This window comes from Astatotilapia calliptera, chromosome 19 (genome assembly GCF_900246225.1).
Source record: "Astatotilapia calliptera chromosome 19, fAstCal1.2, whole genome shotgun sequence".
In the NCBI taxonomy this organism is placed as follows: domain Eukaryota; kingdom Metazoa; phylum Chordata; class Actinopteri; order Cichliformes; family Cichlidae; genus Astatotilapia; species Astatotilapia calliptera.
The window spans coordinates 16210175-16229814 of NC_039320.1; the positions used below are offsets into that span (position 1 = coordinate 16210175).

Sequence of the window (19640 nt, forward strand, 5' to 3'; positions counted from 1 at the left end):
AATGAAAATTTAAAGAGTAAAGAAGAGATGGGAGAAACACTTTTAATCATGCTATGAATGTTGATCTTGTATACTTTGCCCAGCTGAGGGGACTTTGCAACTTCCCTGTCAGCAACACATGCTTGGAGCCAGTTGAGTAATCCACGAGTTACTGTGGCAATAAAACAAGGTTATTTTTAAGCTGCATTACATTGTCCTCCCCACCCAAGTACACACAAATACATTTTAGGGAAGCTGTTTATGTTTCTTCCATCTGAAAGAAAAAAAAAACCAAACTACTGGTCAGTTTGATTTTTAAAATCATAAAATGTTAGTGTTGTTATCAGCCTTAAAAATCTTGTATTGGTCGCGGACTCGGCTCGGATGGCCAGTTTTTATGTTTTTAAGACTGGCAAACAGATGTTGCCAACATGGTGCCTCTGCTCAAAACTCATATCATGATTAAAGGGTTTTTTCCTGTCTCTTCTTTACTCTGTAAATTTTGATTTATCAGCTGTTGAAAGATGTTTTTGTTGTTGTTGGGGTTTATTTGTTTGTTTGTTGGAATAAGTGGTTCAATATATATGAAAAGAGATACCGAGTGTTGCAACTGGCACCAAAACAAGCCAGATCAATTAATGGCTCAACAGAACAGAGGAAACTGGCCTAAATTTAAATTTTTGGATGAGTAAAGATTGTAATCACCTTAATTCCCTGTTGTCTCTGAATGCACTGAAGTAATTACATGGCACAAAAACTTAATGTATTATATTTACTAGTTAAAAAGCCAGACATTCCCTTTGTTGTTTTTCAGAAACTTAGGATGGGTTGTTATGCTGTTAAATGCAGGATTGGCAAAGAAAGGCATAAAAATAACAACACTAACCAATTACAAGGAAAAACAAGCTTAAACGAAATCAGATAAATGCAAGCGTATAGTAATCGAAAGATTAATGCCGATTTTAACATGCTTGTTTATTGCCGGTTGCGTAGTTGAGTTAAGAATCTGGCTTTCGCATCAGGCAGTTGTTTGCTAAGTGCCTTTGCAGCACAAATAGCAGAAAAGAAAAGAGAAAAAAGTCCCAATCCCACAATAATATGGAACATGGCGCCATCAAGATAATGTGACAAGATATGGTGCAAAGTGCAGCATATTTAAACCAGTTGTTGGGGCCTGTTGCGTTTGCAAGATAACATCAGTTAGGTTTGCCAGTATTAAGGGTAAGAACCAGTTTTTGACTTTTTTTCTTCTAGTACACTCGCCCAAATTGAGTGTATCCAGCACATGCAGAAAACCTCTGTACTCCCAAATGTACCGCACACTTTTTGTGTTTTTTGCTCCACATCTGGTGTATGTTTTTTTTTATAATCTTTTGATCTTTGGCTTTGCTGTGATATGCAAGTAGACTGATGATTAAACATTTCCGCTGTGGCAAGAAGGCGTGTGTCGTGCATGCAATACAGGATGTGATGTTGTTAGATTTTGTTGTTGTTGTTGTTGTTTTTTTTTTTTATTTATGTAGCCCTCATCAGTAAGGATGTTTTTTTTAAAAGTGCCACTAAAATTTCTCAAGATTTAAATCCAGACTGTCGGCTGTCCTGGTATGCATCTGTTTATTGCAGCTGTTTAGAGAGACACTCGAGGCTTTTCCTGTGGACCTCTGAGAGGCGGAGGAAGTGTGTCCTAATAGCAGAAAAGAAAAGACACAAAGAGGGAGGGAGGATGAAGAGGAGGGTAGATTCTTGGAGCCCGAGCGTTTCGCTGAAGGGTGGAGACTCGGAGCAGCAGTGAGGAGGTAGGATCTCAGCGGGAGTAGACACACAGAGAGAGAGGGAGAGAGCGAAAGCCATACAGATAGAGGAGTGTATGTTGTGAGCGTGGATGTAATCGGCTGCCTCTGTGTGTGTGTGTGTGACAGAAAGAGATCAGCAGAAGGCAGAACGCGTGGATACTACTCCACATGACTGGCTGCATTTGGATTCACAGAAGGAGAGCACACAACCACAGTAAAGGTTGGTTGAATTTTTATTTACATTTTTGCTTCTTGACATTTAGTTATTTTTTGTAATTTGGTGGCATGTGGGTTAATCGCATCTGAAACAGGGTGTGTTCCAGAGGAGGGGGGGGGGGGGGGGGTTACATATCCATGATGTCTTTTTTGTCAGCGCTCGAGGGGTGAGATTGATGCTGCTGGCTGGTTTACGTCATGGAATCCCCTCCTCCCTCTAAAATCACTAAAAAGCTCCTTCCTCAGAGGTGAGCCGCTGTTTAATACCCCCCTCCCCGTCCATTATCTCCTCCTATATATGTGTGTGAAAAGAAAACAGGAGAGTGGGCTTTCTTCCTTGCTTTTCTTATTCCTCACTCCTCCTTCTTGCCTCAGGATTGGGCAGATCTTATGATGTGGGGCCAGAGGAATTAAGGGCATCTGTTTCAGGGGATATTTGCCTGAGCAGAAGGGATGGAAAAGGCAAAGAAAGAGGTGGATGAAAAGCAGGGTGGGGGTGGTTGGCAGGAAGAGATGCAAAAGACGGAAGCAGCCGAAAGTTATCCAGAAGCTTTTCGTGAGGCTTCCTAGCCCTCCATTGAGGAAAGGAAAAAGCAGTTGACAACACACAAGCTGGATGTAGTGGTTGTATCAGGCAGATGGCTGAGGGAGAAGGAGGGAGGGAGGAGGTGGAGAGGGGGGTGGTGGATGTTTTTTTTTTATGGAGCTTAAAGACTATATAGATGCTGACAGCGGCACACATTCAAAAGAAATGCAAGAAAACAAACACAGATGCGCTGTTTTTCCCCGGTCTTAGCCCGTCACACAAAGGCATCGTCATGCACAGCTCACGTTAAATCACCCAATCATGTGCATGCAATTGTGTTACATATCCAGGCCTATTACAAATGCGAGCTGGAATTACGCAAGAGCTCGCGTCCAGGCAGGTCGTACTGTATCTCAAAGAGGAACTGCTCCGAGGCCACATCAGCTGCATCGATGTTGAGACTAAAAGAGCGGCTCACAATGCCTCACAAAACCTTGAGTGTTTTCCAGAACCCCAGTGCCGAGTCTGTAAATAGAAAGCAAAGGCAGTAAGGGAGGAACGACTGAAAAAGAGTAAGGGGAACCGAGCGGTGCACGACTTGCTGAGCATGGTGACCTCTCCCTGCTCCTTTCAGAACCTCCGCCCAAAAATGATTCTGTTTCAGGGTAAAGTGAGAAACTACAGTTAGCCTTGTCATCTGTGTGTCAGTTTCCTTATTTAAGATGTGAGCAGAAGTGACTTCATAGGAAAAGCAAACATGAGGTGGGAATTATGTTGAATTAAAGGCTTTGACCTTTGTACTCAAAGCGCTTGTTTGCTTCTAACAGTGTTGATTTTGGTTTTTAAGCTCATTCGACTGTGCTGTGTTCTCAGCTGTCGTTTAGGTAAAGAGGAAATCAAGTCATGAGTCTTCGAAACAAAGCTCAAGCCAAGTCACTAGACTTTAAATGTTTTTTTACAGTCTAAACTCAAGACCTAATTTTTACAATCTGCATATAAAGAGAAATGTCCACCATGCGTAGCTGTGCAGCGGGCACCCGGTTGATACGGTCGACTAACTGCCTGAAAACAGAGTAGTTTGAGTTGTTATGTCTTCATTGTCCACTGGCGTGTGGCTGTGACGATATAACTTTAACCCTCTTAAAGTACGCATCTAGACAATAAGTTGTGGGGAAAGTATTCGGAGTCAAGTCACATAGCTGTCACACACTTTTGTGGCATTGTTGTACCGCTGCTGCCATTGGGGAGCGCTATTTCTATAGATTTGTGGTTGGGTGGGTGGTAGATGTCACATATCCACCCTAGCGCAGGATACGGCTTGAGTTTTCCCAGCAGACCACTGATTCCAATGAAAAAAACATTGTTATTTACATTTTTATTTTTGTGAATTAAGTGTGAGCCGGATCTACCAGATGCAAGTCTTATCCAATCCAACTCAAATCCTCGAGTTTCAAGTTCGCAGGAGCAGTTTTTAGGTCTCCTGGAGCAAATCCAGCAAAGGCTAAAGCCACGGCAGAGGTCACTGCAGGAGGAAAAGTCTCAGGCCTGTCACCTCTCATAGCTGTCATATAAGTTTAAAGTCTCTCTTAACTGATTAATCTCACAGAGATGTGTTTAAATAAAATTTACAGCAAGTCTGACTCGAGTCCAAATCAATCAGAAGTGTTTAGTTTCCAGGCTTTTAGTTTGTAAAAGCTGATCAGAAAGACCAGAAGCCCAGTGAGCGTCTGTGATGGTCCCTCAGCAGAATCCACACAAGCCCGGATGTTTGTGATATTGTTAACAGCCCAGGAATCTGGCTGTGTTATTCTCTTGCATGCTGATTAATTTCAGAGGAAAAATGTGTTTGTGCTGCCATGAGCGAGGACAAAACTCCTTCAGATTCCCGTCAATGAAATCACGGAGAACAGAAACTGACGTACACAAAAGATGCGACCACACTGTCTCATTCCAAGTATCATTTAGAGTGGGTAAAAGACGTGATTACCCCCCGAAAACCTTCACAAAAATCAGCAGCATTATTTGGCTGATGACCCCCCAAAGAAAAAAGAATTGGGTTTTTTTCTTTGTGTTTGCTCCTGAAGCTCAGAGGCTGTTCCCGTGAGCGCCAGTGCATTGTTTCTATCCCACTAACTGCACTGCTGTTATGTAACACGCAAATCAAAGGTTTAAAATGCTTTACGTTTGAGGAAAAGCCAAACCACTTGGTCACTGTTTCAATCTGACAATGCAAAAACACACAGGACCTTGGCTGTTTGATTTAATAAACATAAAAGACCATATTTGCACTCCCTGGAGCAAAAGAAGCCTCCTCCCTGCTGCCTCCTTGACTCCCAGCGGATGCGTCATTTCCTGGGCCACTGCTTTCTCCCCTCCCCCCTCAGGGACCTAGATTACCCCCACTACACATGTATACAGTATATGTACACACACAGCCTCTGAGATGGTAAGATGGGCAGGGCGTCCTGGGGGTGGCACAGATGTCCAGGCTCATTGAATGATCGTGGGTGGTGGTGGTGGTCTGACTGGGAGGAAGTGGCACGAGGAGGGAGCACGAAGCAGCTAATACGTGCCAAAATTAAAACAATGCTGGGGGAAAAATTAGCCTGATGATCATCATCATCATCGTCATCATGAATATTTATTTCACTTGACACAGATTCTAAAAACGTTTTTTGTGACTGAATCAATAAAACAGATTTACAGCTGCGTGCTTGCTAGCCCTTTAAATGGTTCAATGATTAAATTAGCAGCTAAAATGTTTTAATCTTACATGTTTTTGTTTTTTAAATGATGGAGATTTGAAAGAAACATTTAGATCCTTTTCTATTTCTTAGTGAATTCGCTTTACAGTGCTATATTAAAAAGCAATGGCTTTAGAGATATTGAATGGGGATTGTGTATTTTTCATAAATCATGAATGAAACGCAACCACAAGCCTCCCTCCCACACACAATATAGATCCACAGCACTGAGGCGCTCTTTTAGTGCTAAATACGCAACTCTGGTGGCTGACATGAGATTTTCCCGCGATGTTTTCACACGTTTTTCAGTCAGTGCATGTTCAGTTAGCTAGTACAGATATTAACTTGCACTATGTTTTCATTTCTTTGTGTTTTCAGGCTTATCAGTGAGGGATAGGCCTCTTGAATGGGCCGGTTTGTGATCAAACCTCCAAATGTTCTTTATTTCTTCTACTAATATGATGCCGCTCAGAGCCCAGTATAACTGAAGACTGTGATGGAGAAGGGCATTCAGCTGTCGCACTCAGCATCATCTCCACAGACAGTTATGACCTGACAGTTCAGCTCTCTGTGTCTCATCGCTTCGTCTTTGCGTGCAGAGGGAGGGGCGTCCTTTCTCCTGTTCAAGGGCAGGGATCCGTGCTAAATTACAGTCAACAGTCAATATCTTCCTGATTGTGTTCATTAATAACTCCGGAGGTCAGTTTTATGTTTCTGTACTTCTCCTTGCTGCGGTCAAAGCCACTCTGGAAGAAGGTATTGCTACCACATCCTCTCTTTCATTTTTCCAACAAACTTTATTTCCAGCTTTTATTTGCTTTTCTCTCTCTTTCTTGGTGTCCTCTAGTATCCGTTTACACTTTTGCAAATCTTTCTTTAGCTGAGTGTGCCCTTTGCTGTCTTTAGTTCCCCAGTGACATCGCAGCTCAGTGTCCTATGACGCATTGAGGATGGTACAGTTACTCTGTCATACTATGAGAGTCAGATGACTGAAGTTTTTGCACACTTTTTCTTCTGCACACTCACACAAGGCTACAGAAATAAATGGAAAAACTACATTGTTAAAAAATCCGCAGCCAGGTTTAGGATTGGTTTTGTTTGGTAGGAAAGCATGAAATACTGACTCAATGGGAAGGATTGCAAATACTTCTCTCAGGATGCTATAAGCTCAGCTTGATTAATATGAAAAGAAATAACATTTTATTGCATACCGTCATTAGTAGCGAGGTATACAGATAGTTTTTTGTAGGATGCAATATGCCAGGGAGGATAGGGTGGATTTCAGCCCTCTAGCTGGCACATAGTTATCCAGGACTGCACAGAAAACCCTGTGTGACTTCTGGGTTGCTAGTTGCCATCGAAGTTTGTATGGATGACACCAACTTGTCTGCAAACACTAGCAAAATACAGTGTTTACAGACAAGTCTGATCTTTCATGCAGACAAGTGCGGCAATCTGCTAATGACCAGAGCAATCAGAAGGAGGTTTTTAATGCAGAACCCTCTTTTCACTTGGCAACAGCCAACAAAGTCCAGCAATCACTCATGAACTCGTTGGGGAATCTACATTTTTCACCCCAAATCTGTCAGTTTGAAAAAGGCAAAATTAAATGCCAATTTGTCTACTAGGGAAGAGAAACTTTTACTTTTTTTAAAAGAAAAACTACAAAAAAATAACTTTTCTTTGGAAATAACCAAGAATTTGTAGTAAATCTGCTGGGTTTATGAGTGTAACTTAAATGTAACAGCAACAATAAGTAAGGGGGCTTTGAGGAAGGTGTGCTGTTTGCATTCTTGTAAAGACAGGCCTTAAGAGACCTTCAAATGAGCTCTGAGCAGGGGTTACTTCCTGCCTTCTTGCTGTCCCTGCAGACCCTTGCAGGTTAATCACTGACTCTCCAGGGTCCAGATGGCTGAGCCAGGGACACATTTTTAATTACCACGCTCTGATTTCACACCCTAGGCATCACAGAGGACAGAACACTCCCTGCGTCGCTGCTTCAATTTCTCTTTGGATGGTGTAGGGAATAAAAGACAGGATAAATAAGGTGTGCACTACAGAAGTGAAAGGAGTTGGAAAAAGGGAAGGAGAACTGAGCCGAGAGCCAGCCTGCGTGGGAGTACGTAAGAGATCGTCACTCTCGACAGGCCAGGAATTATATTTTCCTCACCAGGATGTTTCCTGTGGTGCTTAATCACCCTTTAAGTCAGCGACACCCAGAGTCGAGCAGCAGCTATAATCACATCTATGGAGGGCCTCGCCACAAACACAGACCCCCCGAAAGCCTGTAGGAAGAGGTTCAAAAAAGCTCCAAATGTCAGGGGAAGGATGGCAGAAGGGGTTAGATTGATTCTGTGGTGTTAGAAGCAGGACAGAGCATGCTGGGGGTGGTTCTGTCATATCGGTGAACACCTGTCTGCCATACAGGGAGGGACGGGAAGCAGAAGGCTGGAACAAAGGAGAGAAATGGATCACCACTCACATGTTGCATTTGTTTTTTCCCGCTCACCACAGTTTAGCTAGAAATTCTTTACTGGTCTAAAAGTAAGGAACGATATTTCCAAGTATTTAGATAAAAAAACGAATTCCTTGGACTTAAGTATTTTAACACCCTTTGTCTTTCATCCACTGATCTCGCTGCTGCTTTGCAACATTAATATGACGACATAATCTGTTCACCAGGAAATCAAATTCAGCAACTTTTTTCTTTTCTTTTTTAAGAATGGCTGGCTTTCCTGACTTTCCCACAGCATAAAGTGAATTAAAATAAGCAGGAAATTACCAAAGTTAGTGCAGCCATTACTATAAAAAAGACACTTTGTCTCTTTTCTATAGTAAATGAGATGAGTGTTTATTTTCACACTCACAAGAAGTGTTTGTTTCCCCACAGAATGTGTTTTATTTCCTGATGTCCGACCTGGGTGGGATCAAACTAGCTACCTTTCAGTTACCATGCAACATTGGAGGCACTTGATTAAAATGGCAACATTATATGGCTGGAAAAGTTGTCTAAAATACACGGTAATGTTGTTTGAAGCGTAATTTATGTCCCACACTTTTAAAAGTTTATCGTCACCTCCAGGCCCGACAGGTGAAGTACATTCAGAAGTGCCTCATTCTCTTAATGGGCAACAGGGGGCGACTCTTCTGGCTGCAATAATAAGTCTTATTGTAGAGAAGATCACACACAAATACAGCTATGTTTTAAAAACTGTTATAATTGGCCTAGTTGGGAAAAAAACATTGGTCTGGGGTTTTTTTTTAACGTTAATCACAAACTTTGTTTGGAGGGTAGCAGACTGCTAAACTAGCTGTTTAATTTCTTGCAAATTCAGTGTTTATAAAACTTTACTTTCATATTGCTCTCGATCCCAGCAGCAGCCGACAGAAGATGATTGCTGGAAAGTTCCCGGATGTAAAAGCAATTCTTTTGATTGACAAGCCGGATGTTTCTGTGAGCAAACATGTGTTCTATATAAATAAAACTTATGATGACACAGTCGCATGTTACTAGTCATGTGACTCTGCCACTGTGTAATGTCAATAACAGTTATTAGTTAGAATAACTGGGTGATACACACAGCAAATAAACTCACAGGCCAGTTCATTGGGTACACCTGTTCAACTGCTCCATAATGCAAACATCTAATCAGCCAATCACATGGCAGCAACTTAATGCATTGAGGCGTGTAGACATGGTCGAGATGATGAAGTTTAAGCTGAGCATCAGAACGAGGAAGAAAGATGATTTTTGTACCTTTGAACATGAGCTGGTCTGAGTGTTTTAGAAACTGCTGCTCTACTGGGATTTTCCCACACAACCATCTCTGAGTTCACACAAAGTGATCCAAAAAAAGAAAAGATTCTGTGAGCAGAAGTTAACTGGGCAAAAATGCCTTGTTGGTCTCAGAGGTCAGAGGAGAATGGCCAGACTACTTTGAGCTTATATCAAGGCAACAGGTCCTGTTTGCATCTCTGAATGCAAAACACATGAACGTTGAAGCAGATGTACTACAGCAGAGCACACTAAGTGCCGCTCCTGTCAGCTAAGAATAGAAAAATAAGGCTACAGTTTGCACAGGCTCACTAAAATTGGATGATGGACGACTGGAAAATATCGCCTGGTCTGAAGAGTCTTCATTTCTGCTACGATATTCAGATGGCAGAATTTGGCATAAACAAGATGAAAACATGGATTCATTCTGCTTTATATCAGCGGCTGAGGCTGTTGGTAATGGCCCCGGGAGCCTGAAACATGGGGAACATTTTCTTGGCACACTTTGGACCTCTTCGTACCAACTGAGCATCATTTAAATGCTGCCGCCTGCCGCTGACCAGGCCGTTTATCCCCATCTTCTGGTGGCTTCTTTCAGCAAAATAATACACTGTCACAAAGCTCAAATCAAACTGGCTTCTTAAACATCACTGTTCTTCGACTGCTGCTCTGAAAGTGCAGCAGCATTTGACTTTTTTAGTGGAGTATCAAAAAAACTTTTTCTTTGCCATCAAGAACTAAATAAAATTTCCCGTTAAGAGATTTTACAAGACCATCCCGTTACACACTTCACACCTGCTACAGCTCTCCTGCTGCTAGTTTAAGAATCACTGCGCAGATGAGATTATTATAGACGCTTGCATAACACAGTGTAACAATGTAGATTAATGGCACCACCAGTGAATCTGGAGGGGCTACAGTGAACTCCAAGACTGCAAGAGTCCTCTTTCTTTTTGCTTGTTATTTAAACTCCAAGCAGCTTCAGCATTGCTAAAATACTTTGGCTCAGGGGTCCTGCAGCTGTTGGCAAGGTTTTGTTAATGGATTCCTCATTGTAACGTTGCTTTAATGTTGCGCGCTGTGTGCTACCATGATTTATGATGGCAGGAATTCCCATCCTCTGCAGATCTGCTCATGCGGGATAATTGGCCCATTTATCAGAACTGAGATGCAGAGTCACAGATGCATTAAAGAATGAATCTGAATGGCCAGAAGAAGAAAGGACAGGCTGATAGAGAGAAAGTTAGGGTCAGCACCCACTGAAGACTTAAAGGAAGAGTTGGACATTTTTACAAGTGTCACTATTTGTGGTTTTGCTGAGAGTTAGATGGGAGGACCGCTAGCACTGTTGCTTTGTTTAGTGTAAAGACTGCAAATGAGGACAAATAACTAGGCTACTTCTGTTCTACCAGCACATCTAAATCTCACTACACAGCACTTTATATTCCATATGTCTTCCTGAAAGCCTGTAAAACCTCTTTATGCTAAGCTAGGGTAAACAGCTGATCTCTGTTGTACATATTTATTGCATAGACAGAAGAACGATCAGCCTTCTTATCGTGATGAAAACATTTTAAGTTTAGTCTGAGGATTAGTATGTTTGCAACAGAGGTAGCTGTTTCCAAGTTAAGGGACCAGCATAGTTCATGGAACAACTGGTCTGGGGAAAAGCAAAGTTATAACATACAAAAGGCTAAAGTGAAACCAAGTGTTTAAAACAATAAAAACTGTCCACTGTAGCTATTTTCTTTTCTTCTTTAAGGTTTTTTTCCACCCTGCTCCCTCTGTGTTGTGGACTCCACTGCAATTCCTTTCCTGTTCTGGGCAACTTTACAAAATCCGCACTTGAGTTACGCACAGCGTCATCTCAGTCAGGCTACCCAGTGTTGGTTTTTATGGAGGACCACATGCAAGCATGTCATGCATAGGTTGTGTACCCATAAACCTTCACTCTGCAGAGCAAATCACCTATGCAAATGACACAAATGCAATATCACAAATTCCAAATTATCCACATTATACTATGGAATACCTTGAAGGAATTTCTTCAGCTTTGGCACACACTGTCATCGTTTGAATCCATCAGACATTAGTGTGAAAGGGCGACATATTTTTGAGTAAATTCACCTTAAATCAATGACAAAGTCCCATATCTCTCAGGACATTGGTGACATCCTTCGTGGCATGCATTTTTATGAGCCTGGACAGACTCGTAAAAGTTTGACTTGTGCTTATAATTAAGGATCTGGCTACAAAATAGTCACACATTTAACCCCTTCAACACTAAACTTTGTATGGCATCAACAAATGGGATCAAACATTAACTGATGAGTTTTGGTGGTGCTACAGGCAGATTATGTTACCTTGTCCCTGCCCTATCTTTGAGATAGCCTAACTAGCTGTTGAAAAATCATCCTCTCATCTTTCTCTCAAGCATATTTCCTTTAAAAGTATAAATGACTTTGCCTTGTCACTTGTGCTGTGGTGCGCTGTTTCTCCATCAGTTATTTGTCTTTAGCTCAGTTTGTAGGAGCTATCTGTGACATTCTGACACACACTGATCAGAGGACAGAGGCTGCACAGACATGCCTTGGCGTAATTTATCTGGAATGTGGGATTGAAAGCATGCAGAGCTCTGATTCCGATTCTCACTCCCCTTCTCTTTCCTTCTCCTTGTTTGCAGAGAGTGTGGCAGACACAAACTGCTGACTGAACTGCAGACGCGCACCAGGGCAGAGCGCGGAGGAGTAAGTAGACAAGGTACGTCCAGGCAAGAGGAAGAAGGTTGACGAGAAAAGACGCATGGCGACATCTTTCTCAATCTTGTGGCATGAGGGCTGTGAGGGACCAAGCAGCCAAAGCAAAGAGGACACAGGCAAAAAAGTATCTTCAAAAAGGGTTTTCTTTATTTTAACCCTCAAAAAGTCCAAAATTAACAAAATTCAAAAGCATACTTAGCAGGCCCATAAAAGAGGTCAGCTAAATATAAACATCCACCGCCCAAACCCAGGTAACTCAAAGAAAGAGAAACATAATTAATATAACAAAACATTTTAGAAAAACCAAACAATGCTACTATGTGCGCGCCTCATCATATCAGTGTTAGGTTTAACCAAATGATTAATAAATTATATTAATGAAGAAAACTGCAAAGCAAACGAATAAAGTGAAAAAATGGACTGATTTACCCCTGTGTGGCTGATGCCATCACAAGGGCACGGTGATGACACAGCCCTCTTGCTGCTGCTGCAAAGAGTTTGTGAACTAATCGTGACAGCTGCCATAAAGTTGTCGACAGCTTACACGGTTAAGGCCTCTGTCCATCTGAATGCATTATTTATCAGTGTCACACTTATCGGGATGATGACACCAGACGCAACATCTCAGAATGGTATTTTAAGCAGCTAGCAGAAAGGAAAGGAAATTAGGTTGGAAGGAAGGAAGGAAAAGTGTGCATCTGCTACATGTCACCATCACCCCGCCCTCCTTTAGCAGATATGAAAATGTCAGGGTGGCATTTTTGCACGCTCCAACAGTAATGAACAGGAAAGTGACCTTGCAGCCTCAGTGAAAGCTCTGCCCAGTTGCTTCTTACTTTTTTGTTTTTCTCTTTATTCTCTTTTTTCCACATTCATGCTTTAACTTTAGTGTCATTTGGAGACGTTTTTGCCATTTTTAACCAAGCGAGCAATGTAGCTTTTTTGTTTCATCCCTTAGCAATGTGTTAAATTAACTTTGATGAGATGAAATATAGCCCTTTGATTAATTAACTACACCCTTACTGCTTCCATATGAATAAAGAGCACTTACTTATTAACTAATTCAATCTTTTTGATAGTTTGCTAGTCTTGAGCATTTAGGTGCATGTTAATATGATACTACAATCTTCCCAGGAGTCAACATTCCTGCAAAGGTCAGGCTGTGCAATCCTCGGAAAAACTCAGACTCTACAGGCCTCAGTTAACATGTTAAATGTTGAAGTTCATGCAAGTGCAATTAGAAAAAGACAAGTATGTCTATAAAAAGACAACAACCAAGGTGCTTGCAGTGGACCAGTCAAAGCTCAGACCACAAGCCAGTTGAAATGCTGAGAGCTGTGCATCAGCGAGTGCCCACAAACCTCAAAGGACTGAAGCAATACTGTGAAGAAGAGTGAGCCAAATATTAAAAGACTTTTAAGAAGATGTTTACTTCCCGCTAAAGGCGAGTTTACAAGCTTAGTTTCTCACATGACTATATAAAATGTAGTAAAGAATTATTTTCCACATGACTGTATACTTTATTTAGCTCTAAAGCGGGGAAATTCCTGCCTTACATCTGCCAAAACTGTAAATAACCAGAGTGGCAGTTAATTTACGTGTGGCCTCCATTTCTTTTATTATCATAGAGCTTAGTGGGTAAAATAAAAAGTGAAACTTTTTACATTTCTCAGATTTCTGCCTCTGTCCTCCTCCCTGTGACCTGGAAATTAAACTCGGAGTGCCATTTAAAGGATGTCCCAGCTATTAAAATGTATCTGGAGGACAAGAGAAGGCCACCTCTGCACTAGTGTTTTTAGCCTGTATTTATAAAGTAAGCGTGGCACACAGATGGAATACACAAAATACAGAGGGACTCCGGGGACTCTAGGTACGATATCTCGTCACAATGCGGCATGTGGTGAATTTAATTAAACGCAGACCTAATTATAAAAGCTGGCGTGAACACTGTTACGCTCATCAGTAGTTGGGCTGTAACGAAACAATTTATGATGTATCTGTGCCAAACATCATATTTAGTTGACACGAAGCGCTGAAGCCTCATCGTGTTAAACGCCTGATACCTGCAGTCCTCTCGCCTCGCGTCTCTCCCTCATCTTCTCACATCTCTTCACGTGAACTAAGACACAAGGGGAGGATGCAAGGACAGGAGGAAGATGTAAAAACTGAGAAATTACAAAAGGGGACTTGACTTTGATCATTTAGCTTCTTCCATATTTAATACAGCGTTTATTCAAAACATCAACTCTCCTTGACAATTTTCTTAAAATAGGCTATTGTGCCTCTTTTTTTTTTTTTTTGGGCATGTGTTAAAATGGAAGACCTACTTTTCTTCACGTATCCCAGAAACCTTACAGAGTGACATTTATCCCTATCAATAGTCTGATGATACGGTGGCCTGTTTTGACGTCTCCCAGGGGTGTTGAAACAATATTGTGGCCTTGATATAAACGACACTAAAGACTAATTTCTGTTCAGCGATCATAACTCTCTGTCCTATTTTTATTTTGGTGAGGGACGAAAACGAAGTTTGCTTTAAGGGCTTTTAAAACGCTAACAGAGTTGATTAGCAACCTCATAATGGATGTTGGGCGTTTTTTGGCACACCATGACCCTACAAGGTGACGTTCTCCTCAAACTAAGAACATCCAGGATCCCTCAGCTGCAGTGGCTATAAACCATCGTGTTTATGTTCCACTCCTCGCGCTTTGAGCCTGCTGCGGGCTGTTCTCATGGATCCTCTACACGTTGTCATTTGGTTTGCGCTGACATCGTGCAGAGATGTTCCAGCTTAGGTTAGAGGAGGGGGAAAATGGAAAATGAAAAAATACTCTTCCTGTCCTCAAAATGTTTAACCTTTGTGTTGATAATTAATCTTCTACTTTGTATTGGTTTCAATTTTATTGTTTCAGCTTATGCAAAAATTACAAAAACAAGCCAGTTGGAGCTTCTTGTGCATGATGCTTTACAGTTTTTATCCCATTTATTTTAGGGTTACTCCAAAGATTAAATAGATTAAATGGAGCACTGTAACGAAAAATAATTTCCCCTAGGGATTAATAAAGTATTCTGATTCTGAGATCACTGTAGTACTTTTTAATCATGGTATTTCTTTTTATCTGTAAACCATTTAAGAACGCTTTAAAGTTAAATTCTCTGCTTCATTTGAGTACAATCGATCTTTAAAGCATTGCAAATATAACATGGAATCAACCCGTGAACCTGTGCTGAGGCGCAGATGTGCCACCGCAGAGCGTTAATGTTTATGCTTTGCTCCAGCACCCCACTGAGATGAGTGCTGAACCCACGCTGAGTCGTACCACAGCGTGCACAGACGAATAACGAAGGGGGGCTCCAGCGATGATTGATCGCACACCGAGGATGAAGCCGTTTTGGAGGGCTTGATCCATTTAATCAAAGCAGCTGGAGAACTCAGGGGAGGCCCTCAGGACACGGTGACAAATGTAAAGAATAAATAGTTGGAGAAACGTAATGAAGACGCTGAACAGTTTCATCGCATGTAAAGACCTGTGAGCACGTTGGGAAGTATTTTCCACCAATATTTAATCACCTAGAGTGGCAAGAAATGTGCACCTTCAAAGGCGTTCCAGAGAGAACTTGAGGAGCATTGAAGCTTCTCCAAGGAGGCAGTTGTTATTTGTTTGATCTGCAAGAAGCCCATTAAGCATTTGAACAGTTTTAATAACTCAATACAGTGGCTACAGTTGAGAGAAAAAATATGTGTATTAAAAATTGCTATCTTCTTAAAGATATTTGAATAAGTAGATATTTTATGAGCCTCTGTCCATCCATTCTTTAGGTATACCTGCTTTACCCTTCAGTACACCTGGTCTACTGGCTGCCATAGGGCTGTCAAAGGAGGAAAAAAAACCACCACTCACACTTGTAGCCAATTTAGAATCGCCAGCCAACTTTCTATGCACTGTGAGAGTAAGCAAGACTACCTGCAGATAGAGGTAATATACTCAAACAAAGGGCATGTAAAAAAGTTTGCATTTAATTTAACATCTTGCAACTTTTATATGGAGGAAAAGTCCAGTTTCAGCAAGCGTATGTCTGCTTAAACGGGGCAATAATAGCTTCTGAGGCCAGGTTGCTTCCTTTTTCACAGAATAAATATCCTGTTATGTTGAAAACAATCAAAACCTCAAATGAAATGTAGTTAATTTTCATGGCTGCACACCATGTTTTTCATGAATTGTCCTACATATAAGGCAGAGACAGACGCTGTGCTCTTGTGTGACACTGTGACTGAGTATCACCACATATGTTTAAAAAAAACAAAAGATATTGTGCATAATGAGAGCTTTTCCTTTCTGAAACCTCTAATGTTTCTTATCCGTTTATCTTTTTTGAAATTTAGTACCGGACAAAGCGCCACCCCCACACTCCCCTCCCACCTCCCCCGCCTCCCTCTCTTACTGTCAGGGGCTGCCTAGCAACTGACACCATAAATAATATGCTTGTGTCTGTGGTTTGTGTGTCTGTAGGCATGTGATAATAAACAGGGTATCTGTTACTAGCACTCCTCTCTGCATGCCTGTTACACTATATCCGGGGTAGGCAACTCCAGGCCTCGAGTGCCGGTGTCCTGCAGGTTTTAGCTCTTACCCTGGGTCAACACAACTGGATCAAATGATTAGTTCGTTACCAGTCCTCTGGAGAACTTCAAGACATGTTGAGGAGGTAATTTAGCTATTTGAATCAGCTGTGTTGGATCAAGAACACTTTTAAAACCTGCAGGACACCGGCACTCGCGGCCTGGAGTCGCCTACTCCTGCACTATATTATAGTGCTCGTCTCTGAGCTGAAATGGTTGGGATGTTTAAATCTCTTTCTGCTACAGGCAGACAGAGCACGCGAGGCCTGACTGATAGCGCCCATGGCGAGCAATAACACAGCCAGCATCGCACAAGCCAGGAAGCTGGTGGAACAGCTGAAGATGGAAGCCAACATCGACAGGATAAAGGTGCGCTGGCACCTCGTGGTTTATGTTTTTAATTAGGTTTCCGTCCGTTAACTTACATTTATTTGTTTACAATTGGGCTTAAAAGTTTACAGAGCTAATGGAGGTAAACAATAGCAATGAATACTTCATTTACTTTTAATTTTTGCTAATGTATCCAAGTAAAAATGGTAAATGGTAAATGGCCTACATTTGTATAGTGCTTTACTCAGTCCCTAAGGACTCCAAAGCGCTTTACACTACATTCAGTCATTCACCCATTCACACACACACATTCACACACTGGCAATGGCAAGCCTATTAAGAACAAACTGTACTTACAAAGAGAGCAGCAATCACTGTTACGGTCATAAAAACAGACAAACGCAGCTGTCGCACATGACTTTATTATTACTTTTCTGATTTACAGTACTGTGCAAAAGTCTTCAGTCAACTCCCATGTCTTTATATTTTGGTGAATGAGCTGGACTTTCACCAACAAGGTGATCCCCAAACAGCTATTAGCTGAAAACGTGGCGTTTCTCAGCATGGTGTGCAGTGTGTCCTTAAAAATGTGAGAAAACGGGATAAGTGGAGGACAAAAAAAGAGGTGGCCTAAAAAACTAGCTACAGCAAATGAGGAGTATATGAAAGTCATGTCCCTAAGAAATAGAGGAAAAAATCACCAAAGTTCTGGAACAGGACCTGAGAGATGTATGAGGAGCTTCCATTTAATAGTCCCTGAAGCCTCATTGGAAATGGCCTCAATTGGAAGGGTGGAATCAAGAAGCCCCAAACACACTGTCAGTAAAAGCATACCTGGATAGAAGAACACACAGTGGAACACTATGAGTCATGGGCAGACCTCCCCACAGCCCAGACCTAGAGCTAGATGTGAGATCATCTTGACAGACAATGGAACAAAAAGCCAGCCAACATCCAAAGAAGAGCTTTGAGTGTCCTTCAAGAAACCTGGAGACTATTCCTGAACACCTTAAAGACTAGAAAGCTCACCTAAGAGAGTTCAGGCTGTACTGTAGCATAAAGGTGGTCGGATCAAATAGTGACAGGTTTTGGATTTATATACTCTACATATACTGTTTCCCATTTTTATTTGAAAACATGAAGAAGTGGGGGGCCAGCTTGAAACTTTTGCACAGTACTATATGTACAGATGTGTATGGAAGCCTGTTTCTGCCACTTAAAAAAAGTATCGTTCTTGACATTTTGACTTATTAACTCGAAATTACGAGTTATTTTCTCAAAATTTGGAGTTAATAAGTCCAAATTTCGAGAAAATAAGTCCAAATTTCAAGAACGAGTTATGGATACTTTTTTTTTTTTTTTGTAGTGGCAGAAACGGGCTTCCATAGATGTGTAAGATCAGACTGATTAGATGATTTATTTGGTTAACTTAACGAAATTTAACATTAGGCATTGCCAGAGCAAGTCACATGATGAGGGTGGTAGTTTGTGAGAATTATTGATGAAATATTGTGAGTTTTAAAGTAGTGCTAAGAGGTGAGACTTACTTCTAGGGGTACTTTGGTAAAGCTAAGCTAACCAGGATCTAGCTCCTGCATGCTGCTATGCGTTTGAAATCCAGATAAAAGACAAGCATCCGCCTTCTGATTTAACTCTTTGAATTAAATTGGACTGGTGTTTTTCCACACTGTGCACGCCAACTTGAACTGATACACTTGTGTGTGTGTTTGTAACTGCAGGTGTCTAAAGCTGCAGCAGACTTGATGTCATACTGCGAAGCTCATGCCAAAGAGGACCCTTTATTGTCGCCGGTGCCAGCGTCGGAGAACCCGTTCAGGGAGAAGAAGTTCTTCTGTGCCATCTTGTAAACTCGGCACGTCCCTGCAGCAGTCTGCTAAGTGTGGGGACTTTGAACATGGACGTTCAAAACACATAGAAATCTTCTAGTAGGAGGGCACGTCGATCATTGCCCCCTTTTCTCGAACGGCACCTAAAGAGTGCAAAAATTAAAGTGTAACCATTAAAGCGGTGCAATTGTTTTTGAGGGGCTGTGCGGCATATTGAAGGGTTCTGCGCTTTTAGATGACACAAAAGGGATGATGACGACGATGAGGAGGAGGAGTGTGATGATAACCACCTAGAGACATGATGGACAAGCAGTCAACCTACCATGTCGTCGGGTTGTGATGTGTAACAACAAAAAATAGATAAAATGAGAAAAATATGGATGTGGTTCTTTTGGGACTTCCAGATGTTTTGTTCAGTGGTTTAAGGGTTGGTTGAGCTCTGTAGGAAAGCAAAAAAAAACAAAAAAACTACGCCTACCACTAGACGCCACCTGTATATTGGAATGTTTTTTTTAAGTTGTTTATTTTGTGTTTATTCCAATTTTACCTAAATATCTTTCTATAACTATGTGATTACTGAAGTCTTTTTTTTTCTTTTTCTTTTTTAACACCAACAGGTTAGTGAAAACTTTTTTTAATGGGATGTCTGACACATTCAACTCTGTGACTATTTACACCTTTACCTTTCTGAAAATCAGTCTCTGTGTATCAACATCTAGCCTGTCTGGCACATGTGATGCAGTTTGTCTCCTTCAGATACAAACCCTCTTTCTACTATTTGTATGAAATGACTAGCAAGTAAACTGTGCCGTGCTGTGAGTTCTGAATGTTTGTGTTTGTATCATTAACTATTGCATGAAACAGTCAAATGATCTTCTCACTTTCCTTTCATGTGGAGGTTGTATAAAATAGGCACTCTCATTCTGGAGGTGACAAAAGTAAATATTAAAACAAGAATGATTCAATGCAGACTCAACGAGCACATCTCTCGATTATACATGATACTGCTAAAAGCAGTAGGCAGCGGATCTGTGAGATTATTTTTTCCAC

At 41.4% G+C, this 19640-nt stretch overlaps 1 protein-coding gene across 2 annotated transcripts; it reads left to right on the forward strand.

The window, feature by feature from the left end:
* Positions 1–1675: 1675 nt before the first annotated feature.
* Positions 1676–19555, forward strand: gng2 (guanine nucleotide binding protein (G protein), gamma 2). 2 transcript variants are annotated; one of them, XM_026151540.1, is made up of 5 exons: positions 1676–1775; positions 1899–1992; positions 11717–11793; positions 16660–16782; positions 18483–19555. In XM_026151540.1, the coding sequence occupies exons 4-5, from the start codon at positions 16696–16698 to the stop codon at positions 18609–18611; spliced, it is 216 nt and encodes a 71-aa protein (XP_026007325.1). In that variant the 5' UTR covers positions 1676–1775; positions 1899–1992; positions 11717–11793; positions 16660–16695; the 3' UTR covers positions 18612–19555. The 2 variants fall into 2 exon arrangements, with proteins under 2 accessions (XP_026007325.1, XP_026007324.1); XM_026151539.1 differs by lacking the exon at positions 1676–1775 and adding an exon at positions 15613–15769 and having other exon boundaries at positions 1782–1992.
* The last annotated feature ends 85 nt before the right edge of the window (positions 19556–19640 follow it).